The sequence below is a fragment of the Rosa chinensis genome, chromosome 4, assembly GCF_002994745.2.
Source record: "Rosa chinensis cultivar Old Blush chromosome 4, RchiOBHm-V2, whole genome shotgun sequence".
In the NCBI taxonomy this organism is placed as follows: domain Eukaryota; kingdom Viridiplantae; phylum Streptophyta; class Magnoliopsida; order Rosales; family Rosaceae; genus Rosa; species Rosa chinensis.
In genome coordinates, this window is record NC_037091.1 from 55906093 (window position 1) to 55933502 (window position 27410).

A 27410-nucleotide genomic window follows, 5' to 3' on the forward strand; every position below is an offset into this window, starting at 1 on the left:
TTCTGAATGAATCATCAGTACAGCAGCACTACAAGTATTTATATTGATGAGCTGAGCACTTAGATGCTTACACATATACACGTGTCAAGCATTCACAGTTCATCATAAAACCACCATAACAAACTAATTAACAGACTAATTAACAGTAGCTCTAATTAACACGCTGACTAATTAACTGTAGTATCCTAACACCCCTCCTCAGCTTGATGAGGAGTAAGCAACATCAAGCTGGAACACAAGTAAGAATGTTGAGGTGAGCAAAGGCCTTTAGTGAAGAGATCAGCCAATTGATCCTTGGAGGTGATAAACTGAAGCTTGAGAGAGCCAGCCTTGACCTGATTTCTGGTAAAATGAACATCTACTTCAATGTGTTTGAGTTTGGAATGATAGACTGGATTGGTAGCCAATGCAAGAGCAGAGATGTTATCACAATGCAACACAGGAACATCAGCCAGTGTGACATGAAGGTCACGGAACAAATGCAAAAGCCACAGAATTTCTGAAGTTGTATCTGCCATGCTTCTGTATTCTGCCTCAGTAGAAGATCGAGAAACAGCAGTTTGCTTTTTGCTACACCATGAAATTGGAGCATCGTGGAGCAAGATGACAAAACCTGTGGTAGATTTCCTGTCATTTGGATCCCCCGCCCAATCAGCATCACAAAAAGCTTGAAGATATGGCAAGGAGTCACTGGAGGAACCCCTCCTAAAGTAAATGCCCTGATGCATTGTATGCTTGACATATTTGAGAATTCTTCGAGCTGCATAGAGATGGACATCTGTAGGACAATGTAGGAACTGACAGACAGAATTGACAGCATAGGTAATGTCTGGCCGAGTAAAAGTAAGGTACTGAAGACAGCCAACCAGACTTCTAAAATGAGTAATATCATGGGATTGCAATGGAGTACCAGCAGTCTTCAACAGTTTTAGGCCTGACTTGCATGGAGTAGTGTGAGTATGACAGTCATCAAGGCCAGACTTATGCAATAAATCTCTAGCATATTTCTTCTGTGTAACAAATAATCCATCTGGCATATATTCAATTTCCAAACCAAGAAAGAAGTGGAGGGTGCCCAAGTCTTTCATGTCAAACTCATTCTGGAGAGCAATTTTGGTAGCAGTGATAAGTGTGTCACAATTCCCAGTAATGATGATATCATCTACATACAGTAGAAGAAATACAAAGTCTGTATTGCAGTGCTTGACAAAAAGACTTGGATCAGCATATGAGGCAGTAAAGCCAAGAATGGGAAGAAAATTAGTGAATCTTTCATTCCAGGCCCTAGGAGCTTGTTTTAGGCCATAGAGAGACTTATTGAGTTTGCAGACTAATCTGGAAGTAGATGGATCAATGAAGCCACCAGGTTGAGTCATATAGACTTCTTCATTCAACAGGCCATGTAAGAATGCATTCTTAACATCCATCTGATGTAAAGTCCAGCCATGATGAGCAGCAAGGCAAAGAATAAGTCTAACAGTAGTATGTCTAACCACAGGAGAAAAGGTTTCATCATAATCTACTCCATATTCCTGACTAAAACCCCTAGCCACAAGCCTGGCCTTATGCCTAGCAATTGAGCCATCAGCATTTCTTTTGACTTTGAACAGCCACTTACAAGATACAAGGTTCTTGTCAGCCGGTAAGGGAACAAGAGACCAAGTGTTTTGCTGTATAAGTGCATTGTATTCTTCCTCCATAGCCTTTCTCCATTCAGGAATTTTAAGTGCTTCTTTGTAGTTTGGAGGTTCAGTGGCACCGGTATCGAGGCTAAGCAGTGTAAGAAGAGCACAAAAACATTTCTTCTTTTGAATGCCTCTCTTACTCCTAGTAAGCATAGAGTGAGTGTTAATATCTGAAGGAGAGATGCCTTCAATAGGATGAAGAATATTTGACTCAGACACTTGAGCAGATGGATTATAATTGGAGTCACTGTTAACAATTACAGAAATGTGACCATCTCCAGGTGCAGTGGTTAAAGCTAGAACACCATCATGTTCAGCAAACCGAATGACAGTATCAACCAAAGGATCAAAAGCATTACGTGAAGCAGAAGGATCAGTGGATGATGGTGAAGAAATGACAATGTCAGGGTCATTATCCACAAAGTCACATTCAGTACTTACAATAGGAGATTCAGGATTTTCAGTGAGACAATCAGGTTCAATAACTTGTAAAGAGTTAGAAGGATGCAGACCTGCATGATCATTTGTTGGTGATGTTGAAGAAGAGAGGACAGGTGGAGGCATATGTTGTTGAGTGTGGGACTGAGGTTGAGGTAATGCAACATCAGTAGGAACACCAGTAGTAGTCTGAGAATGAACATGAACTGTAGTGGACTGATCAGGTAATGACACAGACACATACTTCTTATTCTGAACTTTGTCAATGCAAGCAGCATAAGGAAATGAGTTTTCTGAGAAGAACACATGTCTTGACATAATGTATTTTTTAAGAGATGGACTGTAACACACATAGCCCTTGTATCCTGCTGCAAAGCCAATGAACACACACTTGATAGTCTTCGGTTGAAGCTTGTTTGATCTATAAGGTGCCATGAGAGGATAGCAGGTGCAGCCAAAAACTCTAATCATTTCAACATTTGGCACAGACTTATATAACACTTCATAGGGTGATTTCATAAAGAGAACTGTTGTAGGCATTCTGTTGATCAAGAAAGCTGCAGTAGCACAAGCATGGAACCAAAACTGATTAGGAAGAGAAGCATGATGAAGAAGTGTGACAGCAGTTTCCCTGATATGCCTATTTTTCCTCTCTGAAATGTCATTCTGCTCAGGAGTGTAAGGACAAGAAATTTGATGGATGATACCTGATTGATTTAGGAATGCCTTGAACATGTTGCCTATGTATTCACCACCACCATCACTTCGAAGGGTTTTGATGGAAGTATTGAACTGAGTTTTCACCATTGCACACATGGATTTGAAGTAACCAAAGACTTCATTTTTATTTTTCATTGGAAACATCCAAGTGAACCTTGTACAATCATCAATGAACAATACAAAGTATCTATAACCATCGAGGGAAAGATATGGAGCAGGGCCCCAAACATCAGAATGTACAAGTTCAAAGGGTGAACTACTGCTAGATTGAGAGCTAGAAAAAGGAAGCTTGTGAAACTTGCCTAACAAGCATGGCTCACATACTACACTATCAGTATCAATAGACTGTGCTATACTACACTTCTCAAGCATGACCTTTATCACTTCATTAGTGGGATGACCAAGCCTCTGGTGCCATAAAAACTGCTTGATTTTCTGACCAAGATAAGCTGAAGCTGGAGGTGCAGATGAGACCTTATTCTGTGATTGAACATTATTGAAACTTGTTGAGGAGGTTGCTGCAGATTTTGGCAGATCAAATGGTATTGGATATAACCCTTGTTTACTCAGTCCCTGGTACAAAATTTTGCCCTGCACCTTGTCCTGTATGATACACATAAATTCATCAAACCAAACAGAACAGTTGTTCTGTTTGCAAAGTTGATAAATGGAGAGTAAGTGAGCAGCAAGTTCAGGTATTAACAAAACATTGTTAAGTTTGAGTGAACCAAGCATAGCATCACCAGAATGTGTAATATTGAGTTGTGTACCATTACCAATCTGCACACCATCATTAGTTGGATATGAAGTGATGTTATGGAGGAGTTGCAGATTATTGGTCATATGGTTTGTTGCTCCTGTATCGGCAAGCCAGTATTGTGGTGCAAGATTTGTTGCAGCAAGCATTGCTGTAGCATTCTCAGTTTCAGTGTCATTTTGCTGCCCAGGGAAACCAATGATAAAATAGCATCTATCTGCAGTATGACCAGGTTTTCCACAATATTGGCAGCCACCTTGAGTGACATTGTTGCCTTGTTGAGCATTAGGAAGAGACCTGCATGTTTTGGCACTATGACCAATCTTGTTGCACCACTGACATGTAAGAGAGTTCCCATTATTGGCATTGTTCCTGAATGCTCCACCCTGATTATTGAACCCTCCATTCTGCTGATTGCCTTTTCCTCCAAAGTTGTTGCCATTGCCTCTTCCACCATTGTTATTAAACCTATCATTACCCCTCCCAGCATAGAAGCCATAAGGCATAGGGGTGTTGAACATGGGAAATGATGGTATGGATGTGAAGCCATAAGGCATGGTAGGGATTGGAACATAAGGATTCTGAGCAGATAAAGGATATGAAGGTAAGGTAGGAGCTGCAAAACCAGGTGGAACAGTTGGAGCAGAAGAGAGTAGGCCTTGAGTACTATAGCTTGAAGATGCAGCAGAAGACACAGCAGGTTGCATAGGTGAGGAGGGCTGCACAGGATGATTCTGTACAGATGTTTGGACTTGAGTCTGCATGGCTGAGAATGGATGCACATGTGTCTGGGACTGTGCAGCAGGGAGTGAGGAACTAGGACATGACTGAGCAGACGATGAGGAGGCAGCGGGAGTAGTAAGAGCATTGAAGTTGCAGTTTGCTAACATAGCAGTAATTAGACTTTGAATACCAGGCACCTCATTACTAATATCCATTTCAGCAGCTTTAAGCAAGGTCTTCAGTTGACTTAGAGGAGAACAAGTAAATTGAGCTCTTATAACAGTCTTGATTGCTGCAAATTCTGAGGGAAGTCCATTAAGCACAGTCACCACAATGTCTTCATCATCAATTACCACACCAACAGTTTCAAGAGCATCTTTGGCAGCTTTTATCTTATCAAGATATGTCTCAATATCATCAGAACCTTTCTTTACATTCTGCAGATTAGATTTCAATTGCAAGATGTTTTGCTTATTGGCATCTGCAAATTTCAGTCTTAGCCTGGTCCATAAATCTTGAGCAGATTTGCTTCCCACTGCACAGTTCATAGCAACAGCACTAAGAGTTTGACCAATCATGTTAACAATGCTTTGATCCTGTGTCTTCCAGGTAATGTAATCAGCTGAAGGAGTGCTTGTGGTGCCATCAGTGGAAAGAACACACTGAGGTGGGCAAGGAATGGAGCCATCCACAAATCCAAAGAGATTTTGGCCTCTGAGAAAGGACTCCATCCTAAACAGCCAGGTAGGGTAGTTGGACTCATCGAGTAGGATATTAGGAAGGTAGACAGTGGTTTGTGTGGTGTGAGAGGAGTTCTGAGTTGTAGAAACTGTCATGATTGTAGGTTGATATGCAAGAAAACGAGCTACAGAGTCAAGGTATAGCAGATCTAGGGTTTCAGCTTGGATATTCTTGTAGAACACAAGAAAAACAGAATCTCAGTACACACAAAGAAGTATGAGTCACAATTTTCACAAATTTGTAAGCTCGGAGTGTAAACTAGGGTTTGAGAGCTAGAAAATGTAGATCTAAACAATTACTGATGCTTCGTTTGAGTAAAGTTAACGCAAACAGCTCAGAAACAAGAATCACAGCTTCGATTCAAGTGTGTAGTATCAAATTGCAGATGAATCATATAAACTCTTCAAGATGAACAGTAATCTCAACCAAATTTGAGGATGAAGATCGACTTATCTGAATTGCAGAGCTGAAATCAAAGCAATATAGCAACGAACTTGTAGATTTGTATAAGAATCTTTGAAATTTTAGGGCTCCGAGGTCGCAGCCTGGGCTTTGATACCATGAAAACTAGAGAGAAATCGAAGATGAAGCTATAAAGGATCGTATATTTCTGAATGAATCATCAGTACAGCAGCACTACAAGTATTTATATTGATGAGCTGAGCACTTAGATGCTTACACATATACACGTGTCAAGCATTCACAGTTCATCATAAAACCACCATAACAAACTAATTAACAGACTAATTAACAGTAGCTCTAATTAACACGCTGACTAATTAACTGTAGTATCCTAACACTTGATACGTTAACGTTGCTGGTCTTTTGTGGTTTCTTCATGAAATTGAGAGAAATTTGGTCGTTGGAGAGGGCTAATTTCAGTTCCTTTTTCAAACTTGTTTCATTATTTATTTGGCTCTTTGATATTTAAATTTTCTCATTAACAGTTTACCAAAGAAATTAAAAAAAGAGTTAATTCCGAAAACTGATCGAGATTCCAGTAAGTTACGAAATCGACTGAACTATACCTCAAAAAGTTTCCATGAACGAATAAAATGTTTCACAAATATATTGCAAGTTTGCAATTAGTACCAGGATACCAGCTTCCGACTCATGACCAGTCTTACCATAGGAGCAGATATAACATTCAAATAATATTGTAGTTTTAAGTAATTAGCAAATTGAAGAGTAATATAATTAATGTGTAGCAGTAATGGTCATGGTCCCCTGGCTAGCTGCTTGATGCGACATATCTTTGCTTCCTTCTACTGGCCAGTAAACTTGCTTATGCAAACCAAAGTTTGGTTAGAGAATGTTAGAGCGGGTTTAAACCCGGCATATTTACCTTTATTTGTTAATTTTGTTACCTTGAGAAGTTTGCTTCTGTAAAGTACTATGTATGCTTCGCCGCCTTCGCGTTACTATGCAGAGTTGGTTGGCATTTCTTGGTCGAAAGAGTAGCTAGGTTGGTTCATCAAGTCATTAATTAGCGTTTGCCTTATTCAGATGGATCATTAACATGACATCAAATAGGCCACACTGCAGCACCAGAAATACTACACGCGGGCATGTCTACCCAAACAGAGAAATTATCACTTTCAGTCACTCAATTTGATCTCTTATCCACATGCGCTTGTATTTTCAATAGTTGAGCTGCTATGACAATTGGCATGCTGTGGGTGGAACATTATGGGGGTTCTTATGGAGAGTACTCTTGAGAGGGATCGACACCTTGAAGATTGAGAAAGCTTTGTGTGAGTCTGTGAGATAGATGAGGTAGTTGCCGCTCGATCATGAACGTACTGAGCATATGGTGCATAACTCCTGAAAAGGATTTACTAACTTGCCATCTAATTGTCAACCCAGATGCTAACAAACCCTTGTGACTCGAATTCGTGATCGAATGACAATCTGTAATAACTTAAGTCAAAAGGGGAATTAATCATGATCCAGCAGGTCGAGAAACCAATATGAATCCAAAATTTCAGTGAAAAAAAAAAACATGCTAGGCTGCTACACTATTATTATTATTAGTTTGTTACTAAATTTGTTTTCAGACAAAATGGAAAGTAAATTGTTTTCCACATTACAAATAACTTTCTCAATGCATCGGAAATCAAAACTGGAAGTAATAAGGGTGCACTGAACTTGGTCTTGAGGAAACTCATCAGAAGCTAAAGTGTGCTCAACCTCAGCCCAATGGTTGCACCATGCAACTGAGGCACACTGGTGATGTCAGTCAGTGCAGCAATAGCAGCGCAACACTAGCCAGCGCAGCAACAGCAGCAATGTACTTTAGGCACGGCCATCGTGCAGCTGATCTACACTTACGCTCAGGTGAAAAGCATGAGTCAGTAAGAAACGTCACAAGCTCAAGAAGAATGAATCTGGACCACACCATGGTGTACACGTGTCAGAATCTGCATGAAGAATAGCTTACTTAGTTGTAACAGAAGTTAGCAGCTAATTAGTACAAATAGGTGTTTTTAGCTCATTTCTAATCAGTTGCAACAAATTGTACAATTACCAAGAATCAAATACCAGTTGCTTCTTACTATTCTCTCTGTTCTTCGTCTTCTTCATTTAGTTAGGTTTTCATTTTTCGCCATTGTTGCTTATTAGTTTTCAAGCTTTTCTCAACATGCCTATGAGTTTTAGCAATAGGCCGGGTAAATTTCTCCGAATGAGGTAGTTAGCTAGCCTCGGAGATGTTCTTATTACGTACTTAGTTGGTATCACAGTTACACGCAAGCAAAGCACCAGAATTAGCAAAACCCAACATAAACATGATGAACACTAGTCAAATTAGAACCTGGATCAATCACTAAGTGAGCTAGCAAATATAGAATGCTAATGTATGACTGACTCTCTTTCACCGGCCAATTTAGACATGCACGTACTCTCAAACTTTTCAGGACCACTTTCACAGAGATTAACCTAGCTAGCTACTTGAAATTATGTAATCTAGCTATTTGCCATTTGTCTTCTTTTATCCAGAACTGCAAAAAACTAACTTTTTCTCATGGTGCATGACACAATCCTCCTATTTTCACAATTGCAAACGTCAATACCATAAGCGAGCTAGACCGTATAGAATGCTAATGTATGACTTTCTTTCACCAATTTAAACTAACTATTAGCTAGGAGTTTCCAGTCCAGACTAGTTAGTGAATATAATAGCATTTCCTACTTTTTTCTTTCACACATCCTTCCTCTCTCTCTCTCTCTCCGGTAATAGATCATGGATGGTCGAGATCAGCTGTTCATGTTGGTACTACTACTGCTTGTTTTAGTTTTCCTACTTGGGCTTGTTGTGAAGCTTTGCAACATTATCCCGTTTCCCCCATCCTGGGTGGAGAGGTACCGCCAGTTTGCTGTAACTGTAGAGTACGTAGTTGCTCGATGCTTATTTAAGATCTATTAATGTGTGTATTAGCTAGGGTAGATCAGTATCATCATTTATCATTGATCTTCCATCCATCGATCGACGCATGTATTTAAGTTTGGGTTTTCACTGTTCGTACTGGTTTGTATTTAATTTCATCCTGTGATATAAACAGGAAAAGATCAATGAACTATTTTTCCTCGATCTCTTTTAAAGGCTTGTTCAATCACAGATTGGGCTCTTTTAATTCTCATAGTTCTCATTAGCATAACATGAACTATTATTTTTAATTAATTACATTATTAGCCACTAATTCATTCAGCTGTTTCTGAAAATGTACGCAACCAACAAAATATGTACAGCATTAATTATTTACCCAGCTATGTGAAGTGATGCACCAAATCGTTTGCATCTAGCTAGCTACCTCTCTTCTTTGGACGCAGGCTGGTACTCCACCAATAATTGTAGTCTATTCACCAGATTGAGGGTGTGGAACCACTCAACGTACATGGCACCCCAAATAGAGAGAATAATTCAGCATGCAATAATTCACTTTTTTTTTTCCGGTTCTTGACAGTGGCGGATGTAGGATCCGAAAAATGAGTGGGTACAATTTTAGATCATTTTCTTTGAGTGAGCCCCAAATTTTTTTTTTTTTAGCACAACTATACACTAATGTAGGAGTTGAGTATGTATCATTGAAATGGGCATAGCAATCACAATCCCCACAATTGGTGCAGCAAGAGTTGGATTGATTAGTGTGTGTATACCTTGGAAATGATAGAAGAGTTGATCCATCTAAACCAACTCAAATGAAGAACCAAGAAAACCCAATCACACTAACCAAACCCATAAATTAGCAAAAACCCAAGCACTGGGCACTTTGGGAGTGATAAAGTAATTTGGGGTTCACATCCAAAATCAATTAACAGTCAATGGAGTGGCCAAAACCCTTATAAACTCATAGGCAATGTCCCATTTTTTTCATGTGGGATATATAATCTCAACGAGGAGGCTTCCAATTCTCACTGTCCCGTGTTATAGAGATTGAAAATCTGAAACTGAAGGACGAAGAAGGAAGACGAAGGTTGATTCACACAGAAATTTTTTCCCTTTCTCGAAGTACATGGACTTGGCTGGGTATAGGACTGGGTTATAGCCTATAAGTATACTTGGGAGATTTTTGACCGAAATTTGAGTTAGGCTATAGCCCAACCAGCCCTTCGCTCAGTTACGCCCCCGGTTCTTGACCAATATGAGGTGCTCACAATTCACATCTATGCATTGAATTTCATGCAGATCGACTCGGGTTGTCCAACTTTCACACGGCCGGGTCAGACCCGACCCTATATGCCTGTCCCAAACCTCCTGCACTGAATGTCAATTCATTCATTTTGTAGTACGAACTCGATCTTCTTCTTCTTCTTCTTCATACCTTGTTAGTTAACCTCTAACCATCATGTAGCATCGTAGCCTTTATCTAAATTCAAGTCTGGGTGGGATTTAACGTACTCCTCGAAATAAATAGGAATTTGTTGAAGGATATCGACATAATGTGTGCCTCTACAAACTAGGGTTTAGAGTTGTAATAGGAATGTGTTCTAGGTATTCAATTGTAATCAGATTCTATTACCTTTTTGGGTACCTTGTAACTCCCTATTTAAAGGGCTCTTATTATCAATGATAACACACAATTCTATTCTCCTACAACACGTTATCAGCACGAGTTCTAACCCTAGCTTCAGAAAAAGAAAAAAAAACCCTAGAAGAAAAAAAAACTTTTTTCTTCTCTGCCGCCAACCCAAAACAAAAAAAAAAATCTCCGGCCGACCTCAGCCTCAGCCTCACCTCACCGGCTGAACCTCTCCAGCAGTACCTGCAAACCCAGCAGCCCAGCCCGGCCGGCCTCCTCCCCAGCAGCACCGACACGTTATCAACACGTCAAACTGCAGCAGCAGCCCAGGCCTCCGATCTGCCTCCCTTCGCATAGCCCGCGCACCAGCCCCCTCCGCACACCGCAACACCTTCGATCAGCCTCCCTGCTGCTGCTGCATCTGCTGCATCTTTCCTGCCAGCGACTAGCTCTGCCCAGTCAGCCTGCTCCGCCTGCCCAGTCGCCTAGTTCGCCTGCAGCTTAGGAGGAAGGAGAACAGAGGAAAGAACGTAAGAAAGAAGAAGAAGACCGAAAGAAAAAAGAAGAAAAAAAAGAGAAGGGCTGGGCCCGAAAAAAAAAAAAAAAAAAAAAAAAGAGGAGGAAGAAAGCAAAAAAAAAAAGAAGGAGAAGGGCTGGGTCCGGAAAGAAAAAAAGAAAGGAAAAAAAAGGAGAAGAAGAAAAAAAAAAAAAGGAAGGGACTGCCAATTTCCGACCAAATTCCAGCAATCCTAATTTAGCTACACGCCTACATCAACACCCGCGTGTCTTCAAGCCAAAAACAATCACGTAAGTTTTTATAATTAAGGTTGCTGCTTTCTTGTATTTAAATTCCTTTTATTTTCTGCAAATATTGGAATATATGTTGCCAAATGAGTTTGATATTTAACAAAGCGGAATTGTGGGGATTCACGCTTAACGAATTAAGAGTGTTCGTATGAACTAAGAGTGTTCATAATTAAACGAACTAAGAGTGTTCGTGTGAACTAAGAGCGTTCACAATGCTTGGACTAAGAGCGTCCGTAAGCATCAAATTGTGACCATATTAAAACATTATTGTTTGGTCTAATCCAAAAGAGATTCTTGGAAATTGATTTCTTGGTAGCATTGCTCGGAAATCTTATTGTTTTTAGTTTTCGTGGAAGTTTAACTCTGAAACTAATATATCTTCTCTTCTTATTTTCAGGATGTCGAATGAACCTAGACTCGACTTTCCCATGCTTGACTCAACAGGCTCGGATTACCACAGTTGGGTAACCGATGTTGAGAACCATCTCACTTCAAAGGGAATATTACCCATAATCCAGGCACCTAACCCGGATCTTGTGTTCTTGCAAACACCTACAAAGCATGCTCAAGCAGTTATCTTGATGCGACGCCATATGGACAAGGCACTCAGATTGGAGTATATGTCGATCAAGAATGCAAGAGAGCTATGGGTAGCGCTAGAAGAGCGCTTTGGCAATGTCCAAGATTCCCTCCTCGCTGACTTGACAGTTCAATGGAACAACCTGCGCTTTGCTGATTTCAAGTCTGTTGCTGAATATAATTCAGAAGCTCTTCGCATACAGTCCATGTTGAGGTTTTGTGGACAACCTGTCACAGAGCAAGAGCTAATTGAGAAAACTCTCTCCACCTTCCCCGTTTCAGCCATTGTGGTATCAAAGTAATACCGTACTGAAGTCAATGCTGGATGGATCACGAGGTTTCATCAGCTTATCAATGTTATATCTGTAGCTGAGAAACATGATAACATACTCGTGAGGAATTATAATTCAAGGCCCATTGGAACTAAGAGCATTCATGAGGCGAATTATGATGCACCCAAAGGAGGGCGCAAGGAGCGGTACCCTAAGAATGCGGGACATGAGGGAAGTATGGGCCCATATAACCGCCCTAACCAGGAAGGAAACCGCAAGTTTGGTGTGGATACACGTGGTGGTAATGCCACACGTGGGAGAGGGGGTCGTGGTATCCCTAGCCGTAATGGTGGCGCCATGGGTTGTGGTGGTGGCACCAACCCTCCTAGGGAACGCCCGCAACGTGCACAACGTGCACCTCAATTAAAGGGAGGCAACCACAATGATGAGTGTCATCGATGTGGATCATTTGAGCATTGGTTCAAGCAATGCAAGGCAAGCGAGGAACTAGCTGCAAGATACAGGGCATATAGGGACCTGAGAGAGTAAGAAGTGTACCTTGCAGAAGAAGAAGAAGATGGTGGAGATGTCAATCTCACCATAGAGGACTTCAAAGCTGAAGATGAAGTGCACAAGGATGCAGCAGACTTTGATTAGATTAGTCCTTTTATTTTTCCAAGAACTTTTGTAATGGCAATTTGCCTTAGTCAATAAATGACAATTGTATTAACTCTTTCTTATGTGGCGAACCCAATAAAATGTGATGTCTAGGAAAGTCATTGAGATTATTGGTACTTAAGAGAGCCTCGCTCCACCAACGTCTCTCTCTACTTTCCTGGTCATATTTGACTGGAGTTACCAAACGGATAGAGTGACTACAATGTGTCTTACTTTGATTTTATTTTGGATTAGATTTTGGAAACTTTGATGTAATCATTGGCTATTAATAAAGTGTCAATTCTTTTACTTAATGTCTTGGACATACCTTAATTCGAACTTTATTATATAAAAGCTAATGGTTTTCATGTGGAAACACATTATGAGAATGGACAGAGTTCCTTTGCATCACCTCTAATGACTACGGACATAAACGAGTATTAGAGAAACTTATGTGTCGCCCTAGTGGGTTGTATGCAACAACTATTTGAGTTATTGAATCTAACCATGTCATGAGAGACGACTATAGGCTTTGACATGATGATCCGTGTATTAAAGACTTTACACGAACATCCATTTTCAGAACGAAGAAAAGTAAGAACCAAGAATTGGTTCGAGGAGCTGCACATGCGCCTCATGGCGCCATGATTGTGCAAAGACAGGCCATACATGGACGGCGCCGCCTACCCCCTGCGGCAAATACATGGCATTGACGCCATAAACTCCTCTCTCTACTTCTCAAGTCTATTGTGACATTATGGCTTAACCAAAACCTTCATTGGTTGATTATAAAGCCCATGTTTCGTTCTGTAAAGCCTGTTATTTAGGATTGAGACCATCCTATGCAAAGGAAATTGAGGAAATAACTCCATTCTTACAAAGAATCTAAGGGAATTCTATCGATTTGATCAACCAACTTGCGGACCATATAGATGTTTTATGGTGTTGGTTGATACGCAAACACGCTGGTCACGTGTTGTGCCATTATCCACTCGTAATGCTGCTTATACTACACTCTAGCACATAACATATGGCTACGGGCTCACTACCCAGATCATCCCATTCAGTCAATTTGACTTGATAATGCTAGAGAGTTTAGATCGACAATTTTCGATGACTATTGCATATCATTGGGTATTGATATCAAGTATCATATTCCCATGTACACACCCAATTGGTCTCGCGGAAAAGCCACCATTAAACGACTACGATGGTAGCCCGGACATTGGTAATGCGCACCAATATTTCCGCTTGGGTTATGCAATATCGCATGCAACTATGCTAATTCGTCTATGACTCATAGCAGCCACTCAACTTTTATTTGCGTTACAGCTAGTGACTGGGTTCGAGTCTAATATCTCGTATTTATGCATAATTGAGTGTGCGGTTCATGTGCCAATTGCGCCGCCACAGCGCATCAACATAAGTCATTGCAACGAATGCATATATATATATATATATATATATATATTTGTTGGACATGAGTCTCCAACTATAAGTCCGCTATGTAGAACCCTTGACAGGCGATCTCGATTTCGATGGATTTGCTAATTGTCACTTTGATGAGACAGTCTTCCCGTCGTTAGGGGGAGATTAGAATGTCAATGTTCAATAGGAACGACAGGAATTGTCGTGGTCTGTCCCCACTATGTCTCATCTTGATCCCCTAAAAGTGACGATATCACATATACCTGCTGCAAACATGCCTGCAAGGATTGATGTCCCCACAAGAGGACATGGTGCCACCCAGAAAAGATGGGTACTGCACCACTACCATGGATGGTGGTATGGTGACGCCACAAAGGTGGCATAATGGCGTCATAGGCCATGGGTTCCTCTAGAGAGAGTAGGAGACCCATAGGTTCGATGGATTCTCGCCCTAAGAAGAGAGCGAGTCTGGCACAACTTGATCCATTGATCATTGATACTCAAAATCCGTCTCATGAGAATATTTTGGATTGTGGTTATGTCAAAGAGACATCGTTGGGGGACGCCTCAATGTTAGAACCAATCCTGAGAATATAGAGATCTCTATGAACTACACTAGTGTACATGAGGACGTGGAATTGTTGAGACCAATGACATCGAACCTTACTTCGTTGAAGAATGCCAACGTAGAGAAAATTGGCCTAAATGGAAAGATGCTATCCAGGTTGAATTGGATTCACTAACGAAAAGGAAGGATTTCGGGCCTGAGATGCCAACACCTCCTAACATAAAACCTATTGACATTAATAGGTCTTCGTTAGATAGAGTGATGAGAAAAAGAGATGGTAATCTCGCCTTATGGCGCAAGGTTTCTCACAACGCCCTGGAATCGACTACGAGAACACATATTCTCTTGTAATGGATGTCATTGCACTCCACTACCTTGTCAGTTTGGTAGTTTCCAAATAACTGAACATGCAGCTTACGAATGTGGTCACTACGTATCTCTATGGGGATCTAGATACGGAATATAATGAAGGTTCTTGTGGACTTCATTTACCCAAGTCAAGTGGCTCTAGACCACGGAGCGTATTTGCAACGAGGTTGAAATGCTGACTAAAATGACTACTTGATTGGGAAAGGATATGATGAACTATGCCCACGCGTTTCTATGATAAGTTCCGGATTTGCAATTGTCGCGGTTTATGTTGATAAACATAATTGGAACCCTTGAGAGTTAAGGGAAACCGCTGAACACCTGAAATCCGATTTTGAGAGGAATGACCTTGGGAGAACATGGTTTTGTCTAAATTCAGAACTTGTATACCGTGTCAAGAGACATTTTTGATAAAGTCAAAAATGCACTCCCATGGTCGTCTGTAGTCTTGGCCCTAAAAGGGATTCGTTTCGTCCCAGGGATGATGACGAAGACGTGTTAATAGCAGAAGTGCTTACTTATGTACAATAGGCACATTATTGTACTTAGCATAATGCAAGACCGGACGCCTCAATTATTATGAACTTGTTGGCTAGACATAGCCCCGCGCCAACGCAACGCCATTAGATTGGTATAAAAACAATCTTTTGATATTTGAGAGGTACGATTGATATGGGCTTGTTCTATCCCTATAGAGAAAAGAGATGACGGAAGTGTGGGATCGGACCCCGCAAGGCAAAATGCTACCTTCCGTGCTCCTCCTCCCCTCCATCAAAATGACAACAAGCATTTCTAAATATTGAAGTGAACCAAATCCGATCAGAGGATAATGTAGCAGACTTATTTACTAAGTCGTTACCAAAATCCACCTTTGAGAAACATGTGAAGAGCATCGGATTGAGAAAGTTATCCGAACTCCCATGATTGTAGCAATCAGGGCGAGATATTGACATTAGGGGGAGGCATGATGTCTACATGTTCGATCTCGAAGAGTGAAGGACGTGTTGTGCTCTTTTTGTCCTTTGACCAAGGTTATTTTTGTCCCACAGGGTTTTTGTTACCTGGCAAGGTTTTTAACGAGGCAGCAATTAAAGCGACATCACCAAGTTTGAGTGGCACAAGGGGGAGTGTTGAAGGATATCGACATAATGTGTACCTCTACAAACTAGGGTTTAGAGTTGTAATAAAAATGTGTTCTAGGTATTCAATTGTAATCAGATTCTATTACCTTTTTGGGTACCTTGTAACTCCCTATTTAAAGGGCTCCTATTATCAATGATAACACACAATTCTATTCTCCTACAACAGAATTCAAGGAATTTACTGTAATTTTTGCTCTCTTTGTCAAACTAGTTTGATCATATAGAAGGCGTTAATTATGGCTTAGCTCTTTCAATTTCTAAACTTTCTGTTAACAATTTCCAAATCTAGTTTTCTGCTTTGCAAGTCTCTGCAAGGTTTGGTCAATTCACTACTGCGTTTAATTGATCAAATCTGATTGCGAGTACCTTCCGGTACTCTGTTAAAAAGAAAAAAGAAAAAAAAAAAAAACAAAAACAAAAACCAAAAACCAAAATCAAATCGCAACCGTTAAAACAGTAATGCACATCGATCAATCCAAAGTACTCTTGATTACTCTATCTAGCTAATCTAGAAATACAAAGTCTAAAATCATCATTCAAGTGTAAGAAAATTATAGAGTTAGCTTGTAACTATGCAAGTGCAGTAAGGTCTACTGGTCTAGAATGACCTCTTTTTGTGGTGGTTCTTAATTAACCACAAAGATAAGTCGGGGGTCTTTGTGGACTTGTAGCGCGGTCAGTTCTATAATATATTCTCCTGTAGTGTAATGATTGTAATCACTCTAGCAAAACAACTCCTCTGTTTCTAAACCACCAAAAGCCTCCTCTGTTTCAAAACCCTCTGTTCTATACTTCTTTTCCAATTTTCCAAACCATCTTGCTCTAACTACCTTCTTACATATCTTGTCCTAATCACTAGACTCCTTTACCTTCTAAAATCTATGATGAACCATAAGTTAGAAGTAATCACATCGGCAAAGGGTTTTGTATTTATTGATGACAACAATAATTTTTATTGATTAATTAATTTAACTGCTAGACAAAAACAGAAAAGTTAAACAGATTACATCAATTGAGGGACAAGACCTGTTCAAGGAACCAATTGGGACCGAATGAGTCTCAAGTATATGTGAGAGAGTTTAGGGCTATCATGTTTAATCAAAGTAAAATCAGAGTAACAAGACAAATAACAGACAACAAAGTCCAATTGTTTTTCTTACGAGTTGGGCACAGCCCTCAGAGAATGAGCCATATGTAAACTGACGCCAAACTTGTCTTCCATGTTAACAGTCTCAGGTACAACGCCATCTTCAAGTTTCCAATCAAAACAGTTCAGGACCGAACCCAACATCAAGTGCAACATTCTCATCGCTAATGGCAAACCTGGACATATTCTCCTCCCACCGCCAAACGGAATAAGCTCGAAGTTTCTTCCCATAACATCAATTTCGGACCCCAAAAACCTCTCAGGTGTAAACAAGCTTGGGTTGTCCCAAACGCTGGAATCTCTGCCTACGGCCCAAGCATTGATCAGAACTTGGGCACCCTTAGGAATAATGTACCCTCCGATTTCTACTTCTGAATCGGCTTTACGGGGAAGTAGCAATGGCACTGTTGGGTGCAATCGAAATGTTTCTTTGATTATTGCTTGCAAGTAAGGGAGTTGAGAAATGTCTGATTCCTCAATTGGTTTTCCTTTCCCAATTATTTGGTCTAGCTCTGCTTGAGCTTTTGCAAGTTTCTCTGGACTGCGGAGTAGCTCAGCCATTGCCCATTCCATTGTGGCTGAAGTTGTATCTGTCCCCGCACCAATCAAGTCCTAAGATTTTAGTAAGACAAAATCAATGGGATCATAAATTAATTTCATCATACAGTACTATATAACAAACTTAAGCGAAGCTAGTGTTCATACACATAAATTAATTTTGTATGACATTAATTATTTGGACAGACTTGGTGAATCTAACATTATTAAAGCAACTAATCAAGAAGGATGAGTAAGAAAGAATTGATAATTAATTAGAGACTAACCAGAAACAAATGCTCAACTTTGGTCTTGTCCATTTCCTCATTTTTCTCTTCACTCATGTTTAGAAGAGTATCCAACATATCATTAGTCGGAATATAATCTTGCACTTTTCTGGATTCCAACCTTTGATTGATCATGCTGTCAAAGAGGACTATCGTCTTGTGAAAGTGGTAGGTCAACCGCCGCCTTATTCCTTGAGGGTCAAGCTTTCTAAGAAAATGAAAATAGTCGGCCACGTTTGGTTTCCCTATCTCTTCCATGATACCCCAAATAGTCTCCTTCAACTCCCTAGCCGTCTCACTACTGGGGTTAGCTAAATCCACTGAGAAGAAAGTCCGCGACAGCAGATTGAGCGTGGTTTTGAAAGCAGCCCTTCCAATGTTCACTGCCACACCTTTCTCCTTGCTTTCGCAGATATCAGCAATGAGCTCTTGCACTTTTACGCGCCGGTTGGCTTGGTTTGCATCAAGAACTTTGGTGGCAAACAGCTGCGAGTTACATATTTTGCGAAGGTTTCTCCATTTGTCTGAAACAGGCAGCCACACGATGCTGTCCTCGCAGTGCTTGAAGGAATTGACAGCATCTGGGATAGTTCGGTTGCAGAAGAGATGGTCGTGGGTTCGGAGGATTTCTTTGGCCATGGATGCTGATGAAATCACCACTGTGGTTACTTGACCGAGTTGCAAACTGACTATGGGGCCATAGCGTTCGGAAAGCTTGGTCAAAGAGAGATGGGCTTTGTCTCCAATCTCAAAGAGATTGCCAATTAATGGAAGTGGCTTCGGTCCTGGTGGAAGCCTAGTTCTAGGAATTGCCTTGCTTCTTCCAAATGAACGGAAGGCTTGGACTGAGAGCCCGGCAAGGCAAAGACATAAGAGCATACAATTCAAGAAATCCATTCTCAGAAGTTATCACAAAACTTGTTACCCTTCCCTTACAAATATATACGATATTTGGAGCACATGGAATTCATCATCCATTAATATTATGTTACGTGAGCTGCTCTCTTCAGCCGACCTATGCAATAGTAGAAGCATAAGCAGCAAATCTGGACTACTGTAACAGCAGCAAATCTGGACTACCAAACAAGCTAATGTATTTGATGTAGTTGTATAATTACTTGACCTATTGTATTTAATTTTCATACAATGAGAATTATACCATAGACTATATATAATTGACATATTACTGGTGGTATTTTATATATAGGGGATACTTTATTGTCAGAACCCCCAAGTTCGGTTGTGCGCATATAATATTTGTTGCACAATCAAAGTTCTCTTAACATTTTTTAAATTCTAGCCGGCCTTTGTATAAGGATCCATGACCTACTGTAATAATTTCCGTTCGGTAGCAAAAGCTTGAGGTCTCTGCAAACACAAGTATTCAGTATTGCCCACCCCCCAACCCCCACCCCCACATCAAGTAAGTATTCAGCATTAGAGCAGTGCAAGAAATCTTGACCAATGGCTGAACCACTTTAGTACATATATTCATGCAAGCATAACATGCATGAATTCAATATATTTTTCTGTCTATATGTCTAGTGAAACATATCTTGGTTAATTGTAGTGACAATTTACAAAAGTGCATGTTGATTCAAACTCGTACTATCAGTTCAACTTAATTGTCCGTCTAGTACGTCAAAGCTCTCATTTCCTTGATCAGTGTCCACAATACATGTATATACACAGACACTCCGGCATACATATATGAATTGTGACATTTCATAATGCATTTTAGTGTCTAATTTTAAAAGAACGAAGGTTCGAAGATGAAGTGGCTAATATATAGATATAGAGGGCCCTTTCACTAATGGATCCCTATTTTTGGCAATTTTAAGGGATCTCTTATGGAATCCATTTTTCGATAGCATTTCGGTATCATAACTGTTTAGTTTTTAGGTGTTAATGTACAGATCATTTCTGTAAATTTTCAGTTAAATTGATGATCGTTAAGATATCGAACTAGATTAAATTAATAGACGAACCGAATATGTCCAACTTGAACCGTTCGTATTCATAATTTTAAATCACAGTTATGGATGTCTTAATGATCATCAATTTTGCTATAAATTTGCAGAGATGATCTACTCATATATATCTAAAAACTGAACGGTTGAGATGTGGATATGTGATCGAAAAGTGGGTCTAATAATCAATCCCTTAAAATGACAAAAGAAAAAAAAAGGATCTCTCGTTAGAAGGGCCATGTGTGTGTGTCTATATCATTTTTTAGGTCCACTTTAAAATGACTATCTCTTATTAGACTCACTTTTCGATCACATATTTACATCTCAACTGTTCAATTTTTAGGTCGTAATGTATAAATAATTTATGCAAATTTTCAACTAAAATCGATGATAATTAAATGCACAAAAATTTTCAAATTTCTCTGTATAATTTTTAAAGTTTGGAATACGGTGGAAGACTCATCCTCATACTAATTATATCGTTTGTTTCTCAAGTGCACAGAAGTTCTGAAGTCTCCCTTTAATTGGATCGTTTGTTTCTTTCCAGCTCTGTTTTCTAGGGTTCGTTTGTTTTGTTGCGTGTTTGGTTTCCTCTGGTCTTGCCGTGTTGGGCTTTGACTAGAAGGGCCTTGTTTCTCTTCGGTTAGCTTCTTGGCTTTGCTGTTGTATCTGTGGGCTGCTTTTCAGCTTTTCTATTGAATTATCCATTCACCAAGAAAATAAAAAAAATGATGAAGAAGTCTCACATGACAATTGGACTCGATGAAAAGCCAACCAACCAGGTGGAACTCATTTCGAACCATCCTTTCATTTTAACAAATTGCGCCGCCTCTGACTTTAAATCAGCGACTCCATCCACCACAGAAGCTCGATCGTCCTCGGTGATCATGGCTACGGTGCAGCTCGAAGTAATATCCAGAGAGCTCATCAAACCCTCCTCTCAAACTCCACATCACCTAAGAAACTACAACCTCTCCTACTTCGATCAGCTCTCTCCTCGTAAGTACATCCCGCTTGTTCTTTTCTATAACCCTTGCAATACCACTTTTGAGACATCCATTCTTCTCAAAAAATCTTTATCTGAAACCCTAGCCTTTTACTACCCATTTGCCGGAAAGGTCAAAGATCAAGAGTTCATCGATTGCAACGACGAGGGAATTTTGTTCTTAGAAGCAAAGGTCAAACTGAAGTTGTCTGAAATTCTTGAGAATCCGAAACATGAAATTTTGGACCTTTTATTTGCAGACAACTTGCAGTGGAATGATACAAATCTGAGTACTTTACTTGCTGTACAAGTCAGCTACTTTGATTGTGGGGGAATGGCATTAAGTGTGTGCATGTCACACAAAATTGGCGATGCAGCAACCATGGTCAATTTCGTCAATGACTGGGCCGCCAAGGCTTCAAACTCAGGTAAACAAGTTTCCCCTTTGCTCTATACACCCTCGATTTTTCCAAGGGGTGACTTAACACTTATGCCGCAGCCGGAATATTCCATCAAGAAAGAAACTTGTTCCTCCAGAAGGTTTGTATTCGATGCCCAAAAAATTGCGGCCCTCAAAGCCATTGTAGCTGACAAAGTGCAGAAGGCTACAAAGGTAGAGGTTGTGAGTGCTCTACTATATAAGTGTGCAATTTCTGCCGCCAATGCAAGTTCATCAGGTACTACAAGACCAATTCTTTTTCTCCAAAATGTTAACCTTCGTACCAGGATGATTCCTCCGCTACCAGAAAACTATGTGGGTAACATCAGTTGGGTATTTCCAGTACCAAAAAGGGAGGACAGTTTGCATTGCTTGGTGGGTCAAATGAAAGAGGCCTTGTCAGATTTCTGCAACACATATGTTAAGAATGTAAGGGGTACAGAATTGGCCTTGAGCATCAGCAAAACCATGGAGAAGATGCGGGCTATGTTCAAAAGCAGTAAGCAATGTGTGCAATACAATTGTAGTAGCTGGTGCAGGTTCCCAGTATACGAAGCAGATTTTGGGTGGGGAAAGCCTGTGTGGGTGAGTATTGGGGCTTGTCTTGACAAGAATGTTATAATTCTGATGGATAGTAAAAGTGGGGATGGGATCGAAGCTTTTGTGACTCTGGAAGAGCAAGACATGGCTGCTTTTGAGTGTGATGAAGAGTTACTAGCATTTGCTGCTCTAAATCCAACTCCATTAACAAGTCAAGTTTGATGTTGTAGTTGCATGTGCTATTATAACTGCTAGATTAAAATGTGCTAGAAAAGCAACAGAACATATGTATGGTTCTGCTTGTAATTAGACTCTTACGATGTGTCTCAACTTCTAGTTATTTGGACTTTGGTTAATCTTAAACTATATTCATGGTTTGTTAATGTTTTTTGTATTTTTTTACAAGTTTGTTCTCATATCCCCTTGTAGTTAGATGTTGATATCCTTTTCAATTAATAAAATTTCTACTTCTGCCAAAAAAGACAAAAGTTCCTAATTTTGTTTAAGCCTTTAAGGGGTCTGTTTAGTTTAAATTAATATGATCTGGTTGAATTCCAACAAGGATTGCAGCTGATTGAAGCATGAATGATGGAATTGTAAATCTTTTTGATCTACAAGCATTGATCAAAAAAGAAAATGAAATAATGTCATGTGAGCTGGTTCTCTTGGAGGCTTGCACATAGCTTTTGATCGATGTTGGTAGCACTGATGCCAATAGCTTAGCAATAGTGACTGCTGCAACACATTTGCTATTGGACGTTGCAGCCTTTGCCCCTCCCCGTCAGTCTTACCTTTACAAGTTGATGAAAACAGAACTGAAATATTCGGAGGTAAATTGTTCATCACTGTCGATTCATTTACTGTTACTAACTGACTGTATATATGACTTATATTGCATGTAGACATTTATACATCGTTAGGATGCTAGGGAACATTTAGGAGGTTTTTATCTATATAGAGAAGTCTAAAAGAGATTGATGCCATAAAGCTTGCATGAATTGCACAATGGTGTATAACATACCGAAATTTTTTGCTCACTTGCCATCTTATTATTGGGCCAAATACTTGTGCTAAAATCAAAACAGATTTTTTTTTTTTTTTTTGGAATACTAAATCAAAACCAAAACTGAGTATAGGAAGCTGTGAAGTAATTATTGTGCCAAATACTTGTGCTCAAATCAAAACAGAGTATAGGAATTTGTGAAGTACAATATTGCAAGTCTGCTTGCCTTTGGTCCAGTTTTACAATCAAAATACAAATTCAATTGAAAGCTTCTTTACGCTGATCTATTACTCTTGTACATATTCTTGTTGTTATAATAAATTTGTGGGTATGGATCATGAGAGAGTTTATGCTTTTAAGGCACGTTATAGCAACATTTTCCTTAAGATACTATTTGCCCCACTATGAAGTGTGCAAAGAGAAATAATCAAATATGTCTTTAGGACACAATGAAACCCAGCATAATGCTATTATTAGTTTTCGTTTTGCACTCACAATAACCAACCTAAACACTCAAAAGAAGGTTTACAAGATGGCTCAAGGTTACTAGAAATTAATTGTGCACTATTAATTTTCTAGTAGTTTTATGTGTAAGAAAACATGTAACTAGTGCATATTTGAGGTTTAGATCTTCTTAGGATCTTCTTGAGACTATCTTGGATTGTCTCGTTTGGTAGAGAATGAATCATTTATATAGAAATATATGTACCCCTTCAAATGGTAAGGTACTTTTTCACTTGTACCATTTGACTTTGGTCATATTGCTTCATTCGACAAACCCAAGAGGTGCAAAACCAAATGACACCTTTTGATTTCTTTAATAAAAATTGTATTTTAAAAATTTCTCCAACAATTCTTACTTAATATGTATACAAATGCAACTATACTGATAAGGTTAGTTACTGCAAAACAAGAAACAAAAGAATGTGCGTAAAATCAATGCCTTCAAAGGCGAAGATGAAAGGCGAGACATCTTTATTAGTGCCAAGCGAGGTGAGTTCTTCAAAATATTGAGGCGTCCGCCTTTTTTGCATATGTTATTAAAATACATTGAGATTGAATTTTTAGATTTGAATTTAATTTTTTCTAATACATTACATGTATAAATAATATGTAAATACTGATTGTCATTATTTAAGCATAAAAAATTCATGCTTAATTAAAACAAAGTCCCAAAATAATTACTCACAGACCATTAAATTCAATTATTTATAGTTTTTGTCACACTCCGAATTTTGAATAAATAAATTCAAATCCGAAACGCGAACTTTCAACTAACCTGTTCATATGCTCAGAATTTTTTTCATTTAAACCAAGCATTTAAACACACCAAATCTCAAATCTCGTGTCAAACAAACATACGAGTTACTTATTACAACACCAAAATAAATAAAGCGTTGCACTCACAAGAACACACTAAACAGAGTTTATGAAATTAAAAACCGAAGCTCTACGCTCCTCGACCTTGCCCCTGATTCTCCTGACCTGCAGGATTATCCGCTACACCATTGAATAGTTTACCGGGATTGCAAACACAAAATCCGGTAAGCTTTTTGCAAAGTTTGTATGAGCAAATATAAAAGAAAATATTTCTAACAATATTAAACCAATTTGTCATCCAACAATAATTCACGTAAACAATAAGAAAAGTCATTACACACCTCTCTCCTCATAACTCCGAAATCATATTTATACAAATATTGTGACTGACAGATTAGATCTCTAACTGCATCGTAACCCATCACCTGGCCTAGGTTGTGGCATCCGTCATACGTGTGACTATCATAGTCCATCAACGTAGTTTAGAACATCCGATATGTTAACTCAATCTATCCCATCACCCGATAAGGGTTGTGGCATCTAAAACACTTAAATCAATCGTAGCCCATCATCCATCTAGGATTATGACATCCGATTCCCTCCCACTGGTCACTACCTCAACCCTAAATTCAAAATCGAATACGAATAAAATATTCTATCACACGATATGATCCACAATTTCATGATACATATCATTATCAACCACATGTCACATCATCCATATATATATTTCACGTAAATATATATATATATATATATATATATATATATATATATATATATATATATATACAGCCCTTCTTGGGTGCGAACGTCCGCACTTTTTGCTTCGGTGCGGATTTCCAGTTTTTCTCCACTTTCCGATCATATTTTCACATCTTAGCCGTTCAGTTTTTAGGTCCTAATGTATAGATCATCTCTGCAAAATTTCAGCCAATTTGGTGATCGTTAAGTCATCCAAAACTGCAATTTACCATTATAAATACGAACGGTTCCGGTTCGACAGATTCGGTCCGTTCGTGTAAATTGCAGTTTTGGATGACTTAACGATCACCAAATTAGCTGAAATTTTGTAGAGATGATCTATACATTATACATTAGGAACTAAAAATTGAACTGTTAAGATGTGAAAATATAATCGGAAAGTGGGAAAAAATGGCAAATCCGTACCTTCTTGCTTCGGTGCGGATATCCGCACCTGAGCAAAGTTCTATATATATATATATATATATATATATATATAGACACACACATAATCATCCTCACAGGAATGACCACTAATATCAACTATAGTTCGTACATACAAAAATTGAGAGATTCATTTTTATACTTAAACTCATTTTCTTACCTGTGAACCACAGTCCTATGAACCGTAGTAGAACAAGTTCATATAATTTAAAATAATAAGTAATAAAAACAGTTTCTTCTATTAGCAATTAAATATAAATAAGGTAAATTCGGTTCGTAAATGAACCATGAGAGATTTCCTAAACCCTAAATCCAGCTGCGTCTTCTTAACAGCTCAATATCACAATCAAAATTGTTCGCCCGAAATAATTCATCAATCACCTAATCAAATATGATCTTGCGCACAATTCATAAAATGAAATTGTACGATGATCTAACGGTCTGATTTAAATTTTAAGACGATCCAACGGTCAGATCCTTACAAATCGCCCCTAGGATCATTCTCTTAAAAATATACTAAGATCCAACGGTCGGATCTTGCCGATTGCTTTTGTAAACATCTCCAAAAAATTATACTACAATCCGACTGTCGGATCCGCACAGATCGCCTTTCAAATAGTCATTTCTAAATTATACGAAGATCCAACTGTCGGAACTTCATCCGTAACCACACAAAGTCATCGGAACAATTCTACGATCATCATATCAAAATTACAAGTCGATCGGACGGTCTGATCCTCACGAATCGAAACCAAAAAATTCATAACTTAATCATACGACCTCCAAAAATTAAGTATTGTATATCAACATGTTTGTATTGATGTGTAGATCGAAAAGAGGGACAGAAGATAGAAGACTGTCCCTAAAGTGGCCGGAAAAAGTCGTCACAGACGGCAGCGGCACTGCAGTCAACCACCGCGGATGGTGTGAAACTGGGCTACACATCTTCGTCTCATCAAGACCAACAACATTCATAACTGGAACAAAGCTTCAATCGAAGTAAAAAGGGTCGAAAAGTACCTTGGAATCTTCGGGAACTCGGAAAATTCCCAGTTTTTCGACGAAGCTCCTATCTCCCCTCCACGCTCCACTACAGGTCCGATCCTTCTTGGAGCATGACCAGAAGCTTGAGGCGAGTTCAATGATCCAAGAAACTCAATCAATGGTGACCGGAGGAGAGAGAACTGGCCATTGACTTGAATTGGAGCTCGGATCGGGTTTCTCCGGATGCTCCTCGTACATGCCTTCCCACGCCTCAAAACCACCACAGGGAGGTGGAGGAGGAAGAGGCGAACCAAACCCAAGAGATTTCACGCCCAACGGTGGCCGGAGGAGGGAGAACTCGGCCGGCAAAGGGATCGGGTGTTCTGTCGGGGGGAGAGAGAGAGAGAGAGAGAGAGAGAGACCGGGTTTCCTTTTTTGAAAATCTGGTTAAATTTGAAAATTTCCAAAATTGGAAAATGCTATATACTAAAAAGGAAACTTTTCTAAATACAATAACTTCTGCATGCGGATTTCGATTTTCGCGTTCCACATATGCACGAACTCGTATCGACGAGCTCTACGACTTTCGTAGAGGAAGTTTTCCAAAATTCTGTACGTATAAAAAGTCGATTTCTAAAAATCGAACGTTTCGCACTTTTGTTATTTCGAATAATTTAAATTCTTCGAAAAATCCAAAAGAACAAGTCTTCGAGACCAAAATTCGTACAAATGAACTTTAATAATTCCACACAAAATACATGTAATTAAATTGAAAATTGAGGTCATTACAGTTTCATACTACATTCATTCCAACATATATACATGGTTCGATTCTCACTGGCATATATAAGGGTGTGGTGGGCCAAGGTTTTTTTTCTTTAAAAAAAAAAAAACTACATTCATTTAAAAAAGAATCGCACTTTATTCCTTCAAATCATCATATCCACTCACAACAATATCATCACCATCATCATGGCCCAATGCATCGCAAAGTAAGGTCTTCAATTTCATAAGTCTCATTCCTGAGCAATGAAGAAAGTCTTTTCATTTTCTTCTTAGATCTAACCTTACCTATACACAAAATTTAATTACTAACCACATTAAGT

General features: G+C 39.2%; 2 protein-coding genes across 2 annotated transcripts; one reads left to right on the plus strand and one right to left on the minus strand.

Annotated features, from left to right (window-relative positions):
- Positions 1 to 10476: 10476 nt before the first annotated feature.
- LOC112198531 (geraniol 8-hydroxylase) lies at positions 10477 to 18794 on the minus strand. Its single transcript, XM_024339675.2, has 3 exons — positions 17876 to 18794; positions 17065 to 17663; positions 10477 to 10576 (listed from the first exon to the last, which is right to left on the minus strand). The coding sequence occupies exons 1-3, from the start codon at positions 18770 to 18772 to the stop codon at positions 10528 to 10530; spliced, it is 1545 nt and encodes a 514-aa protein (XP_024195443.2). The 5' UTR covers positions 18773 to 18794; the 3' UTR covers positions 10477 to 10527.
- Positions 18795 to 20614: 1820 nt separating this feature from the next.
- On the plus strand, positions 20615 to 22192 carry LOC112197698 (acyltransferase Pun1). Its single transcript, XM_024338484.2, has 2 exons — positions 20615 to 20844; positions 21091 to 22192. Exons 1-2 carry the CDS (start codon positions 20733 to 20735, stop codon positions 22029 to 22031), a joined length of 1053 nt encoding a protein of 350 aa, XP_024194252.1. The 5' UTR covers positions 20615 to 20732; the 3' UTR covers positions 22032 to 22192.
- Positions 22193 to 27410: the final 5218 nt, after the last annotated feature.

Bases quoted from the DNA above. Each gene is read 5' to 3' on its own strand.
- LOC112198531 (XM_024339675.2), bottom strand. From the start codon at position 18,772: ATGGATTTCTTGAATTGTATGCTCTTATGTCTTTGCCTTGCCGGGCTC. The intron at 17,664-17,875 runs GTTAGTCTCTAA...CTAAAATCTTAG, and splicing joins AAGTTGAGCATTTGTTTCTG to GACTTGATTGGTGCGGGGAC. The intron at 10,577-17,064 runs GTAAGAAAAACA...CCTAAGCTGCAG, and splicing joins CTGAGGGCTGTGCCCAACTC to GCGAACTAGGCGACTGGGCA.
- LOC112197698 (XM_024338484.2), top strand. From the start codon at position 20,733: ATGGCTACGGTGCAGCTCGAAGTAATATCCAGAGAGCTCATCAAACCC. The intron at 20,845-21,090 runs GTAAGTACATCC...TTTTATTTGCAG, and splicing joins CTTCGATCAGCTCTCTCCTC to ACAACTTGCAGTGGAATGAT.